This window comes from Pieris napi, chromosome 4, assembly GCF_905475465.1.
Source record: "Pieris napi chromosome 4, ilPieNapi1.2, whole genome shotgun sequence".
NCBI lineage: Eukaryota > Metazoa > Arthropoda > Insecta > Lepidoptera > Pieridae > Pieris > Pieris napi.
This window is the reverse complement of record NC_062237.1, coordinates 7,992,790-8,008,249: the sequence shown is the minus strand read 5'-3', so window position 1 is coordinate 8,008,249 and position 15,460 is coordinate 7,992,790. Positions and strand designations below refer to the sequence as shown.

General features: G+C 30.0%; 3 protein-coding genes across 6 annotated transcripts in view; 1 reads left to right on the top strand and 2 right to left on the bottom strand.

Annotated features, from left to right (window-relative positions):
• Positions 1-6,359, top strand: part of LOC125049227 (trifunctional purine biosynthetic protein adenosine-3) — a 28,646-nt gene extending 22,287 nt beyond the window's left edge. For both annotated transcript variants that reach the window (XM_047648378.1, XM_047648377.1), the window contains exons 18-23: positions 1,064-1,174; positions 2,586-2,729; positions 3,186-3,347; positions 4,085-4,218; positions 4,763-4,886; positions 5,344-6,359. In XM_047648378.1, coding sequence (XP_047504334.1) covers positions 1,064-1,174; positions 2,586-2,729; positions 3,186-3,347; positions 4,085-4,218; positions 4,763-4,886; positions 5,344-5,526 — 858 coding nt within the window. In that variant the 3' untranslated portion in view covers positions 5,527-6,359. The remainder of the gene's footprint in view (positions 1-1,063; positions 1,175-2,585; positions 2,730-3,185; positions 3,348-4,084; positions 4,219-4,762; positions 4,887-5,343) is intronic.
• On the bottom strand, positions 6,358-8,386 carry LOC125049228 (dnaJ homolog subfamily C member 28). Its single transcript, XM_047648380.1, has 4 exons — positions 8,183-8,386; positions 7,853-8,071; positions 7,427-7,774; positions 6,358-6,916 (listed from the first exon to the last, which is right to left on the bottom strand). The coding sequence occupies exons 1-4, from the start codon at positions 8,288-8,290 to the stop codon at positions 6,488-6,490; spliced, it is 1,104 nt and encodes a 367-aa protein (XP_047504336.1). The 5' UTR covers positions 8,291-8,386; the 3' UTR covers positions 6,358-6,487.
• Positions 8,387-10,189: 1,803 nt separating this feature from the next.
• LOC125049033 lies at positions 10,190-15,264 on the bottom strand. Of its 3 annotated transcripts, none has more exons than XM_047648034.1 (11): positions 14,993-15,262; positions 14,651-14,749; positions 14,461-14,531; positions 14,102-14,348; positions 13,578-13,740; positions 13,081-13,163; positions 12,408-12,569; positions 11,843-11,929; positions 11,401-11,526; positions 10,775-10,877; positions 10,190-10,385 (listed from the first exon to the last, which is right to left on the bottom strand). In XM_047648034.1, exons 1-11 carry the CDS (start codon positions 15,001-15,003, stop codon positions 10,206-10,208), a joined length of 1,332 nt encoding a protein of 443 aa, XP_047503990.1. In that variant the 5' UTR covers positions 15,004-15,262; the 3' UTR covers positions 10,190-10,205. The 3 variants fall into 3 exon arrangements, with proteins under 3 accessions (XP_047503990.1, XP_047503989.1, XP_047503992.1); XM_047648033.1 differs by having other exon boundaries at positions 14,651-14,738; XM_047648036.1 differs by lacking the exon at positions 11,843-11,929 and having other exon boundaries at positions 14,651-14,738; positions 14,993-15,264.
• Between the last annotated feature and the right edge of the window lie 196 nt (positions 15,265-15,460).

The following is a 15,460-nucleotide window of genomic DNA, read 5'->3' as shown; positions in this document are numbered from 1 at the left end:
TATTAGTATACGGTATTATCGATGTTAGTGGAGTAGTGCGACTCTCATCTCGTGTGCAACAATCTTTGTGATGTGCATATCTTACACTCGCTGGTACGGTGAAAACATCGTGAGGAAACCAACATAGCATGTCTTTAATTTTTCACATTTTTTATCGTTCTTGCTGAGTTTCTTGCCCGTTCTTGCTGAGTTTCTTGCCCGTTCTTGCTGAGTTTCTTGCCCGTTCTTGCTGAGTTTCTTGCCCGTTCTTGCTGAGTTTCCTGCCCGTTCTTCTCAGAACAAGGCCTCCTGGTAGTTTTGCGAACGGATGGCGTAGTCCTGCTCTTTCGTGAATTTTGTAAACGTTGTTGACATTCATAAGCATGCTCTAAGAAGCATCTAAATTGAATAAACGTATTTTGATTTTGATTTTAAAAAATCGATATGTGTCAGACAGAAAGCAATCTAAAGCCAAAACCTATTTTGGGTGATACACTGGATGATATTTGTTATATTTGGTGTATATTGTTCATGCTATATCACACAGATTAATGGCAATTATTGTCGAAAAGTTTCCATATTCGTTTTTCAATGAATTTATACGACTAATTAAAATTAATATACTCTAACCTATATTTTTTAAAGAATTACTTCAATTTTCTTGGCTCCAATAGTCATCTATCCCTTTCATTTCTCTCTATTTCATTTCATTCTATTCCTCCATGTCAGTGCCATTAGATTGTGAAATGATCTGCCTGTAGCCGTGCAGACCTCACAGAGTAAAAAAGAAACAATTAACAATATTTTACATTAAGTTTGTATGATTTTCCCATTTACATCCTTTGTCTTCTTTTATGCTTTTTTAATATTTTGTGTTAATAATAAACATAATATTAATATATATAATAAATATCTCATAACAGGCACCGTTAACGAATTAAATTAATTGTTAGAATTATTATATTGAAATATACATAAATCATATATAAAATGCACTGTACTGAATTAAAATGGGACAGTGTGATTAAGCTGTGGTTAAGTTTTACGGTTTTTTTATTTATAAAAAATCATGGTTTAACTGCAGGTGTTTGCATGGATCGCCGAAACGGGTTCAGTGAAAGACGAAGAGATGCTGCGGACCTTCAACTGCGGTATTGGAATGGTCCTCATTGTTGCACCAGAACATCAAGCTGAGGTAAGTCCTGACTTACCTTAAATAGTCTAGTCGACAAGTTGAAAATGGTACAAAATAGAGATACTGCTCTTAAAATTATTTGCGATAGCTCATTGGATCCGGAATGACGTCAAGAAAAATGTGCTAAAAGCGTGTATTAGCACATAAAAAATTTCAAAAGTTATAAACAATTAAAGATGAAAAAAAATGGCATTTCGTTTTTTGCCAATATTTAATAAACTATTAATATTTAAGAAATTTCAAAAAAAGATTCTGAAAGAGGAGGATTTCCAATTAAAAACTCATAGCTCCCGGAACTCTATCTCCATTATTTATAATTTTAATTTAACGCTGAAAATAGGTCTGCGCGTGACATTTTTAGGATTCGCGCGTGGCGTCAAAAGCGACTACGGCACATTAATTAATTTGTTTAAGGTATTGAATATTTTTTTTTAAATTTGAAAAAATTATGGTGTGTTCTGAACACTATAATTAATTTATTCCCGTTGGAAATTTTACTTAAAATTAATTTTTCAACAAGTTAAACAATTGTTAACTAACGAAATTTTCTCGAACTACCTCGTCGTAATTGTAAGTGAAAAAAAAATGTTTAAATAATTGTCGTAAAAAAATTTTGCTTCGTAGAGCCTTTCTTACATACATACTTAACAAGATCGTGCGATAAAAGTTAATAGAATATTTATACTTCGTTTATAACAATTTTTTTACTTTAAACAACATTACTTGGATTTTTTAGTTTTTGTTGAAATTTCTTAAATATTAATAGTTTATTAAATATTGGCAAAAAACGAAATGCCATTTTTAACTCGTCGACTAGACTAAAAATTCAAACAGTTATCTTTTTTATACTTATCATATTTATACTTATTCAAACTTATCAAGATCCTACTTATTAAATATTTTTGTGCTTATGATGTCACTAGCTTAGACAGAAAACTTGGTTTTACAGTTCGTAGCTTAACACTATGTATATTTCTTGTAGGTATATATAGTGTTATATAAATAGCAAAAACTCAATTAAGATCTTGAATATGGCCATGGACAACAGCATTTAAACTCAGTATATAAGTGATTTGAGCGGTGTTGTCCCTTATCCCTAACGTCGTAGGTTCGAATACCGACTGTGTATATATGGACATTCTTGGCTATGTGCGAATTTAACACTTGTACTCGGTTAAACCCAAAAAGTGAAGTGCAAGCACAAATATAAAAAAAAACAAATGATTACGAAACATATCTGAAGCCAAGATCAAGGGTTGTAGTGCCACAATCGAAATTTAAATCAAAATAACGATAATATAATAAATAAAATTTGTTTGTTTTTAAACAAAAACTGGTTAATTATATAAACTTATTTTTTTATGTCTGTTTGACAATATGAAATGCGTGATTGTTACTTAACTTTTCTTAGGTGATGAATATAACCCGTTCGTTTGGCGCCATGGTGATTGGTAGTGTACAAGCTCGCCCACCAGGTGGAGCTCGCGTTATTGTTGACAATTTTGCATCAGCCCTCGACTTCACTAGGAGAATGCCACTGCTCATTAACAAGAAGGTAAGATTGCACATAATGTTTTATATGAAAAATATTTAAATAAACTTATTTTTAATATATCTATCAGATTTACATCTGATGACGAATAATTATTTTAAATTTCTCAATTTTATTTTTAATTTTAAATGTGTAATTTGATTATTTATTGTTTATTTTGAATAACAAAACATTTTAAATGTAATTTATAGAACAATAACTTCAAGAGATGTGAAGCGATAATAACTATGAGTCATATAAAATAAATAATAATTTTCAAGGCATTCGAAGCAACTTAAAAATTGCTATACTATGACTGCTATTAGGTTTTATGCTGAATTCTCGTGAATTGAATATCGTCTTTATTGATTTGCTATAAGAAGTATTTTACAATACACTAATTATTAAGTTGTAATTTTTTTATTAATATTGCATAAATAAAATCCTTTAGTTAAAATTATGGAACACATTCATTTCCAGGTGGCAGTACTAGTGTCAGGCAACGGCAGTAACCTCCAAGCCTTGATAGATACGACCCGCGATCGTTCACAATGTATGTGCGCGGAGATAGCGCTCGTTGTGTCTAACAAGAAAGACGTGTACGCACTCAAACGGGCCGAAGAAGCGAATATACCTACAGCGGTAAGTATTATGATTATATTTTTAGAATATGGTTTAATAATTTTTACAGAAATGTAACTTTCGTATAAAAATCTGAAACGTTTTCTTTAGTTTAATAATTATAAGTATGGTTATCACTTATCAGATATCCATAGGATTTGCATTTTTAATAATTACTTCGTTAGTTGTTGTAGCTTTGTTTATTCATGTTTTGGCTTAGAAAACCTACAATCCTTCATTTGTATAAAAAATAATGTGGCCAGAATATGTTTGTATTAAATTTAATTTTACTTGCCGGTTTAGAAAATATACTTTAGTTTAATTAATTGTGGGTGAAGAAAGTGTGTGGGTGGGGAAAACTATTGTGGGTGTTTCTTTGGAAATAGCTGATCATTTCGAGTTGCTTGGCGTTCCTGTCGGCCGATCTCAGCTTTGGGCGTTTTATTTTCTGTAAGGCTTAGATGGCAGGCAAAAATCTTGGTATTTTGGCAAAATACCGACAGTTCTTCACACCGGAACAGCTTCTATTTAATCTTTATCAAGCTGAAGGCCGCTCGTGTGTGGAGTACTGCAGTCATCTCTGGGCCGGTGCTGCCAATGCCAGTAACCATCGCCGTTCAGTTGCCTGCCTTTCAGATTGCATGCCTTCCAATAGGCCACATCTCACTTATCATCAGATGGGATTGTGGCAAAAGCGTCTGTCTAGTTTTTATAATAAAAAAAAAACATTTTTTTAATTATCATATTATCTGTTAAAGGTATTCAATTACAAAGATTACGCTTCTCGTGAAGAGTTTGACAGCGCTGTGTCGAAGGTATTAGAAGCTCATCGTATTGACCTCGTGTGTTTGGCTGGATATATGAGGATACTCTCAGCTGACTTTGTTGCCAAGTTAGTACATTTCGCGGTCATTTTCATTAACTATAAGTCTCAATTAGTTATACAATGCTTTGTCATATTTTCAATAGGCATAGTAAATAGTAAAATAGTTTGTGATTTTTTAATATTTTGTATCGGACTAATTCATCAGAAATATTAGAAAAATACTTAAAGTTCGATTTCTGAAATAATTTCGGGTTGGAAAGCACAGAAGGCTAGTCCTTAAAAGTCAAAAATAAAAAATCATTTATTCATGCAGGTAACACAATGTACACTTATGAACGTCAAAAAATAAATATACATTAAATGCTTCTAATTTTACATTTACTGCCAGTTCTTAAGGGCGTAGAACGGATGAGAAGAACTGGCAATAAACTCTCCGCCACTCTTTTTAATCGCCAAGTTTTTTGTTTTATACAAAGTATCAATGACTAACGTGTCTTGTCTTACGGGACTTTAAATAACTGTTTATTTGTTAAAAATTAATGCTTTGAAATTTCATGGCTGGTATTCTAATAGTAAACGTATGTATTATTATTATTTTCTATTATTTTAGATGGAAGGGTCGTCTCATAAACATCCACCCTTCGCTATTGCCTCGTCACCCTGGCTTACACGCGCAGAAACAATGCCTTGAAGCCGGCGATACACTTTCTGGTTGCACAGTACATTTTGTAGATGTAAGTATTTTTTATAATTTATTTTATTTGAATATATAAATCCGCTAAGTTGTGTTGGTGTAAATATATATTACTATAGTAAATCTTCTCAGAAGATGCTCCTTTTCCAATGGGTTTCATCCTACTATTATTTTTTTTCACTTTTTATTATTTTTGAAGGCTTCTGGTCTAAAATAATATCTTCTGTATAAAAACTGTATTTTACTAGTACGTAACAAACTAGTATATATTCTTATTTATACAAATGTATACGTTGACTATGTTAACTACCACTCTTACCGACATGCCCTTGCGCTGCGTAGATACTTTTTACTTTAGATCATTTAGAGGGCTAGAGTGTTACTTTATTGTGAAAAACTATCTGAGTTTTTTAAACTATTGCAACACTGAACGGGTGCTATAGTCGAGATTTATATAACACTTTTTAATTTAAAGTGAAAACTTTAATTATTTACAGGAGGGTATGGATACGGGTCCGATAATAGTCCAAGAGCGCGTGCCCGTTTGCTCGGACGATACGGTCGAGACGTTAACCGCACGTATACATACAGCGGAACATCGCGCTTACCCTCGTGCATTACGTCTCGTGTCAACGGGTCGTGCGAGACTTAATAGCCACGGACAAGTCATCATGTTATAGAACTATCTCAGTAATAAATTACAAATTATCCTTTAAAAATATAAATACTATTCTGACGTCTGCAGTCTATGTATAACAAAAAAATCAAAAGGAACTTTTAAAAATTTAAAATAAAAGATGGATTGTTTTATATTTAATTAAAACATGTGAAACTTGCTCCTTATTTTAGGTAACTTTTTTGATATTAAATAAATGATATGTTAAAACATTTTTGCTTATGTAAAACTACACAAGCAATTTCGTTAAGTTTTTTTACTTATCTAATAAAAGATAAATTTTGTTAATGTTAAAATTTGGGACCATTCAATTTTATTTATATATAATATTATAATGTGTATAGAATTAAGTTTAATATTAATTATAATATGATCTTTAACAATTTTACTGTTATGTGAATAAATGGATTCAATAGTGTATTCAAATATAATAGTCTGTGCGGAAAGAACCGGCGTGGCAGTTATTCGAACTAATATGTATAATTCTTATTTGCTACGCATCATTTCATTTATTCACAAAAATTATATATTTCTACTGTCAAGCTACAATGACGTTACAGTGTTGTAAACAACAAAAAAGGTAATTTCCGATGACTAACGGGTGCTATAGAGCTAATCAAATGGAAAGTAGCAGTTAAACTTTGACTTTTGAATTTTCAAGTAAATATTTTTAACTTTCCTTTATTTAGTCATAAAATAAGGCTGCCAAATTAAAAAGCAATTTTATGAATTGCTTTTTCTATAAGGTTCTCGAATAAGTCTTCCATGTACATTTTAGAAAATCAATTTATGGAGTTACGATTAAGATTTATATGTTGAATAAAATAAATTAAAATATTGTCTGTTTTATTTATTGGTGGTACACAGTGGGTATTCAAGAGTACCAGTAAAATTTACTACATGTTATAAATTATGTTACCTAAATATCACAGATTTCTAATCACTTCTATATACTTTATCATATTTTATACCTTCTTCTTGTCAGGGTTAAAGTTAATTATTTCACTAATAGCTTTGAAAATTATGGAAATAATATCTTCCTTATCTTGGACATGCACAAATCGAACTTCCTCTTTCTCCAAAACACCTTCAACAGAGTGTTTCCCATTTGTGCAAATATCTTCGCAAATTTTATCATATTCTACATGAAATTTTTGTTTATTTAGTAGGGGAACAATTAAATTATATGTATTTATTTTTGTGTTAATAGATTTAGCTAAATTTTTGTTACTTTCATATATTTTAAACCATTTGTCATTATCTGTTTCTGAAAATGGGTATGGGCCAAGATACATTCTTTCCTTTTTAATTTCATCCTTTAACAGTTCAATGTCTTGGTCTATGTCTTTACTCATAGTTATCCATTCAGGTGTAAAGCCATTATTTATTAAAACCTGTAAATACAATAACTATATTAAGCAGCTATGCTTACAAGACAGTTGTAAGATCACTGTGTTTATTCAATCAATATATTACATATTATCAAACTTTAATTTATATGAATACATGAAGAAATATATGTTTGCTTAGGTTTCAAAAAAAAATTGCCGAGAAGTATTTCTAATTAAATTCATGTTTACAATTGTTTTTTATATGAAATCCAACATCATAGCAATATATGTAAATAACTTGAAAAGTACTACTACTATTAATTACTATTTGCAGGTATTATATCTTTGTATGTAGTGTATGATAGTCAAGTTATTTACCAAATTAAAGCTAAATCTTGCACCACAAATTCTGGAATTCACTAACTTGTCTATGCAAAAGTATAAATATTTAAAAATCTCAAAGTGAATGATAGTTACCATTCTACAGCAATAGTCTGTTTAGTATAGCAACTTAAATTAACATCAACTTAAATATTATTCATTGTTTTCATCTATACCAATAAATAAATTTACCTCATTCAACTTATGAGTAGTAAAGTCAACATATGGATTCCTATTCTGGTCTTTCAAAGGCTTTCCTTTCCCACTTAAATTTTCAAATTCACCCTTAGACATTGACTCTTGAATTAGATCCTCAACTAATCGATCAAACCCATATTTAGTTTTAATGGCATGTTTATTCAAAGAACCCTTCTTCATTAATGTTTTGTCTGATGCCACAGCCTTAGACACTCGATGCTCCATCACATTGTTTGCTGCTTTTTGTGCTCGCACTTGAATCCATTGTTTCTCTCTCTGATATGGAGTACCATGGCCAACACCTTCATAACTCAGATATTGTCTGTGTTGTGGTGCTGTGTGCTAAATTGTAAAGTACAAGTATTAAGTTGATTCAATTGTATGTAAATGAATGTTATGTTATGAATGTTAAAATCTTACCCTTATATCAAAAACAATTTTTTCAACCTCTGCCCTACCACTGGATCCTGTATTATGTTTAGAAATTATTCTGAATGCATTCTCAACAGCCACAAACTTTTCTATATCGGCGTGTGGAGACTGGGAATCTGGATGATACTTTTTAGCAAGTTCTAAGAATGCTTGACGAACTGTGTCATGCTTAGAATCAAGCGGAATATTAAGGAGTTTATAACTTTCCTAAAAGACATGTAATAATATATATATCTCATGTAGTAAATAATACCTCAAACAAGCATTTATGTAAAACAACTTATTACTCTTATTAGTGACGCAACTCGCAAGCTTTACCTCAATTTCTTTCCGTCCTGAGTTACCAATACTTCTAACAAATAATTTATTAACGACTTGTAGTGGCAGAGCAGTTTGATATCCGCTCAAATGTGACAATTTATTCATATTAGTTGCATTTTATTTAATTTACGTAATAAGAATTTAATTTTTTTTTAATAATTTTGGTCAAAACACGATTTTCAAAACAAATAATTCGACCCAACAGACCAATCAATGGCTAGTTGATGAACATTGATAATTGACATTTGGCATCATGCAGCTTAAATATACACAGAGTAGACTTTTAGAAGATATACTTTTAAATTACGTTTCGCGCTTCTGGCGGCTAATTTATATAAAAATAAAAGATTAAAAAAATAGAAATGAGGTAAATTTGTGTTAGACACTTACACTGAATTCTGAAATGTATTAAGATTTCAAAATAATGTTTCTTCATAGTCTGTCTAAACTCTGATTTATTCGACACTAGGGATTTCGCGCTTTACCGCCCAGGAGAAAGCTCATTTCCACCACTATGCGGAATTTTAGAGATCTTTCGTATAGATCTAAAAATGAAGAAAGTCAAACAAAATCCCATCCAACATAGTTTAGTTATTTATTGATTACCAAAAGAATAATTTTTAACTATTCATATTTGTTAATACAGTGAAACCTGGTTAAGTGGGCCCTGGATAAATGAGAAACCTCTAATATTGAGAGTTGCAACGAAGTCCCGGTTCTTTTTCATTAAATTACCTCTGTTAAAAGGACTTTTTGAACCGGGTTAAATAAGATTTGAATTCTAAGACTTTTTCGATGTTTACCTCTATAATTGAGACTCTGCAGCTCAATTACCTGTATAAGTGAGACAAATTATTCAGGTTTCAACAGGTTTTGTCGTGTTTGTTTACATACATTTCGCATCGTCTTTCGCGCATGCTTTGATTGTCAGTAAATTGATCGATTTGATTGTGTACTATCTCATGTTTTGACCTAAAAACAAGACCTAACAACAAAAATACGCATTTCCATTACCATTTCCACCTCTAAAAATGGAATAACGGCAAATTTCAACCTCTGTAAATGAGACAACTATAAATTTAAACCTGCTTAATTGGAAACCGTCAATAATTGGTACATATGTCTTGGTCCCTTGAGATCCCAATTAACCAGGTTTCACTGTACATACAATTATTCAAAAACTTATTATTGATAAATAACACAAATATAATTATAATATGAACATTTTAATACCTACTTTATTTATTTTGGTGGATTATACAGCAGTTATTACTTATTTGAACAAATTAACAAAACTAGTATAACTATAATGTATGCACAGAACAGTAAATCTATACAAAAAAAAAATGACAAGTGCTCCCACAAAAAGGAATTACTAATGAAATAATAATTTAGATTTGAATACAATATTACACTTACATTTCTTAGAATAAAAAAAAAACAAATAATATGTATTTATAAAAATAATGTTTGTCATGGATGGCATATAGCCTATTTTTGAGTTTAATGAAGCATTTACAATATTGTATTCATATAATTTTTTAATGTAATATTATTTCTGTAAGGCTTAATGTGCCTTAAGTACATCAATAAACAATCTCTCAATCAAAACAACAGTCATTGATGTAACAGAGTCTAGATTTTTTACTGAAGTTCAGTCTTAGTAAGCAATGGGTATTAGGTAAGTTTTATTAGATGTTTAAGTAATAATTCAACAAGTGTTCAAAGAGGAGACAGACAAATACAAGTTGCACTTTTTTAAATTGCCTGATAAAAAAGTTGTACTTATTAGCATCCATGGACTATAGCATAATCATGATGGCAGAAATAAAAAATAAATTGACAGACTATATTAAACAGGATAAAGTAATGTGATAGGTCAGAATATGCAAATAGGTTAAAAACAATAGACAAAACTAATTGATATAAATATGATTAATAAAATGACCAATTTATCAGATAACCATTTGATGAATTGGTCAAATCATCTATGGGTGTTTATGGCTAGGTTATTCGTTTTTTATACAGCATTATTCCTTCTATTAAACTCTTCAGTATCTGCAGGCACATCCCATCTAATATCCCAAAAACCATTAGGAGTGGAGGGACGAATGGGGTTATTTCGGCCTCGGTGTTTTGAGCACTCTTCCATCTTCTGAGCAAGCATGTCTGGCTTGTCAGCGTATAAGGTACCATAGAACTGGAAATAAATGTATGTATAGTTTCCAAATAAATATCCTACATTTTTATTACACTAAAGAAAGAAATCTAAAGCAGATATAAGTAAGATGGCAGTAATATTATATGCAGTTGATGTTTTTAGGTATTATGCTACTAAAAGTACGTCTTTCCTGCAACATCTTGCCTAGTTACATCCCAATACTAGAACCGTAGGTGGAAATTGTTTAACGACGAAAAATAGTTGATTCCTTTTAGAAAATGTTCCAGTATATTAAATACTAAAAAGAGGAAATTTTATTGAAAAACTCTTTGGTTGTTTTTAGTTGAACTATGTTGAACAGCACACTAACCTTTTGCAGTTTCATTATTATATTGTACTTATTTATTACATATCAATTATATTCTTACCTGCATACAATTATCACAGCTCCATCCAGGTAAGGCCCGTTTATCACTTTTTTTCCTCAGTGTAGGCTCTTTATACACCGGCTCTACTGGTTCCAACTTTGTCCTTATAAATAACAACTTTCATCAGCAATGAACATTGACAGTTTTAAAGGATAAAATTCAAATTAAAGAAAGCCTATACGTTTTCAACAGAAAATTTAAACAATAACAATACTTTTATTAGCATTGTAACAAACAATATTTATCGTATTTTTTGTTTTCAATAAAAATTACACAACCATCAATAATATCAGATGCAATAATTTCAAATATAAACATAATGGCGCCAAAACCCTATACATCACGCATGAGCCAATTTTTTTTTAATTATTCTAAGTGACATTGACTAAGTGTGATTTTTTTGTAATGGAAACATTATCTGGATTATTTCGTTAAAAAAGTTTGAATTTATATTGTAGTACTATTTTCATAACGACTACAATTTTATTTGTATTTAGCCGTGTAATTCTTACAGCATTATCTCGAATATATCATGCAATACAAAACAATATAAGATTCTTTATAAATAGTTTGATAGGAAATCTTTGTATTGTAAAATTGCAGACATAATATTAATTGTGACCTACCTCTTAGGCAAAGTCGGTTTTGGGGGTGAAATTCTCGCGTTTCGCTGTAATATCGACAGGCTGGACTCCATATCTACTTGTGTGTTTAAAACGTTGTTGTTTACACCTAACGGCGCCTTTTGCGGACTAAAAAGGAAAAAAATGGGTGTTTATTTATCGACAAGTATAATAAAGTCATCATATACCTGGTATCAATATGCTATAATTCTAATAGGCTTGAATTACCAAAAACGTTTTAATACTTTAAAGTTAGTGTTTATAATATTGTGGCTCACGCGGATTCAAATCATTTGAATCCGATATATATTATATTATTATTATAGGTCTTTGATTCGTTATCGCATAAATATGTTTTAGAGCACAAGATTTCAACTGGAATAAATCAAAATTAAATAAAAAAAACTGCAATGTGTCTTCTAAAAATATATATATGTATATATACCTATTTTTATTATGCAATAATGAAACACTGTCGTTCGCATCACACTCCATGTTTTCGTCTTCATTTTCTGATTTATTTATTTTTAAGCTGGAAATGAAATATAATTAAAACCTGTATTCTATATATTTATTCTCCAAAAATAAATATATATAAGGGTTATATTATATAGTTTAAACTTGAGTACAATTTAAACTATATAATTAATTATTCTTCTCGCGTCATTTTAGGGACTAATTACCTTAATTAATGTGGCTTTAATAGGTTTCGTTCTATTCCCTTATTTCGTTGAAAAATATTTATTTGAAACGACCTAAAAGAGCGCGATTGACGCAATAAAAAAAGGCACAATGTAAAATACACCTTAATGCAAAGCAATAAAGACGCAAATACAATTCACAATCATAATTAAACAATAACTTTGTCAACGCTATGTTATATTTATTACAGGAAATTTTAAAATTAAAAAAAGTTATCTTTTAATTTTAAAAGCGAATAATTCATGCGCAAAAGTACATTGACATGAAAACCATAGTGAAAATAGGATTTATATAGGCTTGTTACTTACTTCCGTCTGCAATGCTTCATCAAATCAATTGAATGTTGTGTGTAAGTTGCTGAGTCATTTCGATTCCTATCGTGTAAAGTTTCTATTTCTTCTAACTTTAACTTGAGCGGTGATTGAGGCTTTTTGAATTTACTTGGACTATCCTTTGACATCGATTTAAACCTAAATATTATTGAAGACGGATTAAAACTAGTTTAATTTCACAATAACGGGTTGACAGTGCCAGGCAAACACGTAAACACGCCTACTTTAAATAAGTAAAAATAAATACTTGTACAATTTAGGAGTTGTAGAGGTTTTAATAATGGCGGAAAAAGAACCGGCGTGTCGGTTATGCGAAATTGCATGCTCACTCAAAAATATTTTTTATTTATTTATATATTAAAACTTTGTTGCATTACATATTTGGTACGTATATATTAATTATTATGGTGGCAACGATCACTACCAGGCAACCCTAGACAATTATAATACGGGTAAAATGCAAACGTGATTAAAAAATAAAATTACAGATAATACTGTAGACTTACACAATTACAAAACGAAAAAAAAATACTGTTTACTAGTAAAAATTTATACATGACGTATAAACCTGTGATACCTATTGAAATGCATGCCATAGATACACAATCAGTGTCTCATTTGAATTATTATGGATATTTAAATTACTTACATTTGATGCAAAAGAAATGGCCCACTTGTTGGTGAAGGTAATATTGTTTCATCATAGTCTGTTACTTCTTTTTTAACATTACACTAAAAATAAAAAGAAGTTCTCAAACCAAATTTGAATAAAATGAAATAATTTTTTTTATGTTTAAATTTGATTATTTTTCTGTTAATGTAGTAATTCTCGATAGCATTTATATGAACGTGATCTCCAACTCTCCGGCATTGCCAAAACAAAATTGTAATATGTATATTTATTATTTAATATAAATAAACTATATGTGTCAATTATGAATGGCGCCAAAATCTGAAACGTTACCACCGCGCGTCATAGATTAGTAGAGTAGAAATTAAATATTACCACAGCCAAAAAATAATTAATATGTAGTAGATAATAATAATGGGTCTCAGAAGCTTATATAGATATCATTGATGCAGATCAAACTATATCCTACCTTATCATTATCTACCTACCTACATACCTTATTATTATCAGCTTACCTTATCATTATCAGTCCTAACAGCTTCTGGTGAGCAAGTAAGGTCAACCACAAGTGAAGATTTCTCTTTCAAAACATTAAGTCTGGACTGCTTTAACCGACCACTACCTTTACTTCTAGTTGGAGATGGAAATATCAACTTGACACATTTCTCTGGAGTTTCCCTGATATTATAATCAAATTTATTATAGACGCCGATCCATTGATGGGTTAGGATTTGATAGTAACAATTTATATTTATGTGAAACATTACTAGTGATACTAGGGGTGTTCAATAAAAAAGGGTGCGTGTACTTATGTACGCGCGAAGTTATACTTCTTTGGCATTATTAAAAATAGTTTTTGATTGCATGCAAATAATTAATTACAATTAAATAATCAAAGACTGGAAAAGGAGTCATTATAGTCAATAGAGTTCAGTTTACATGTATGGCATTATCACTATTTGTTGAACACCTCTCATAGAAAAGCAAAGTATTTTAAAGTAGGCATATAAAAGACTTAAGCTAAAGAAAGAATGCTCACCTAGTTTCCTCACTTTTCTTATTTAGACTTAAGCCAAAAGCTGTATTCGTCTTAACTTTTTTGCTCATTAGAATAATAGGACTTTTGCGACCAGGGGTTCCTGCTATTTCTGACAAAGATTCATCCTGTATTTCTTCTTTTACTGTTACAGCATTATGATCTAACTTTGTTTCACTACATATTATTTTAAAAATGTCATCTATTATCTTAAGGTCTTTTGTTTCTAGAAGTTCTGTAAGGGCTGAAGCTGGAATTTTACAGAAATTAATATAATAATTATTTTTGATTTGTCTATATTTATTATTTACTTACAAATATGTTATATTATTTTTGTACTAAGCAACAGTACAAGAACTTACCAACTTTTTGTATTAAATAATTTTTCTGCTGCAGTTCTTTTTTTAATTCGTCTTGACTACTCAAATTTTTACTGAAACAAAAATTGACAAATAGTGCATCCTAATTCTGCAACATTACTTAAATTTTGTATATAAGATTTTTTATTACTCAACACAGTTTTTCAGTCTCATCAGACATAATTAAACTTACCAATTACACGTCTTTTCTTCAACTGACTGAAATTTTGATTTATATACCATGTTTTCCTTATTTAGCTCATCATATTCTTCAGCCAATTCTGTAAAAGCACTTCCAATTTGACTTATTTTAAGGTAAGCAATAAATAAATGAGATATATATGAAGTAAATTATGAGTAATATACAAGACTATTAAAAAATTACAAGTTCTGGAATAACTTATAGATATTGGCGCCAAATCAAAAGTTTTAAAGAAATATGAGTAAATACCGAATAAATACGGAATATATGAAACGTAACTGCACTAACGATGAAACAAGTTTTAATTAATAGCAAAGTTATTAGTTTATATACCTTTGAAACATCTAATAGTTTCTTGTAAGGTTATTTTCATTGCAACAACTTTCGGAAAGGATGGATTCGGTAAGCCAATATGTAATTCCGAATTCATTGTTAGATCTGCAGATTTAGCTAACCGCTAATGTAAAATATATTCTATATTTCTTTTAAACAATTTTCAATCATTTGTTTAATCTCAAAACTGTTAAAAATAAAAATAAAAAGTTTTTCAGAGTTAAAACTTGGCAACGGTTTGTTTGGTTTACTTTTAACCAGACTAAATCCACATTCCACAGTCTAATGTTATGTATAAGATATAGCTATATAATATATGCATTGGCTGTATGATGTAATCAAAAGTCAAAACCTAATCTCGTTTAATTAAGATAATAATAAAAACTCAACAACAACATACTTAAATTTTTAACTCTTCGTATTACTCATTAAAAAAATCGTGTAGAAAAATTATTTTTATACTTCAAT

What these genes read in the sequence shown, in the direction of transcription:
- LOC125049033 (XM_047648033.1), bottom strand. Translation starts at nt 15,089, where the DNA reads ATGAATTCGGAATTACATATTGGCTTACCGAATCCATCCTTTCCGAAA. An exon ending in CCATTTCTTTTGCATCAAAT is followed by an intron (nt 12,570 to 13,080) that starts GTAAGTAATTTA and finishes AATAATATTTAG; the next exon opens with GTTTAAATCGATGTCAAAGG. An exon ending in TTATTGCATAATAAAAATAG is followed by an intron (nt 11,527 to 11,842) that starts GTATATATACAT and finishes TTTCCTTTTTAG; the next exon opens with TCCGCAAAAGGCGCCGTTAG.
- LOC125049228 (XM_047648380.1), bottom strand. Translation starts at nt 8,290, where the DNA reads ATGAATAAATTGTCACATTTGAGCGGATATCAAACTGCTCTGCCACTA. An exon ending in AAATTGTTTTTGATATAAGG is followed by an intron (nt 7,775 to 7,852) that starts GTAAGATTTTAA and finishes TTTACAATTTAG; the next exon opens with CACACAGCACCACAACACAG. An exon ending in CTACTCATAAGTTGAATGAG is followed by an intron (nt 6,917 to 7,426) that starts GTAAATTTATTT and finishes TTGTATTTACAG; the next exon opens with GTTTTAATAAATAATGGCTT.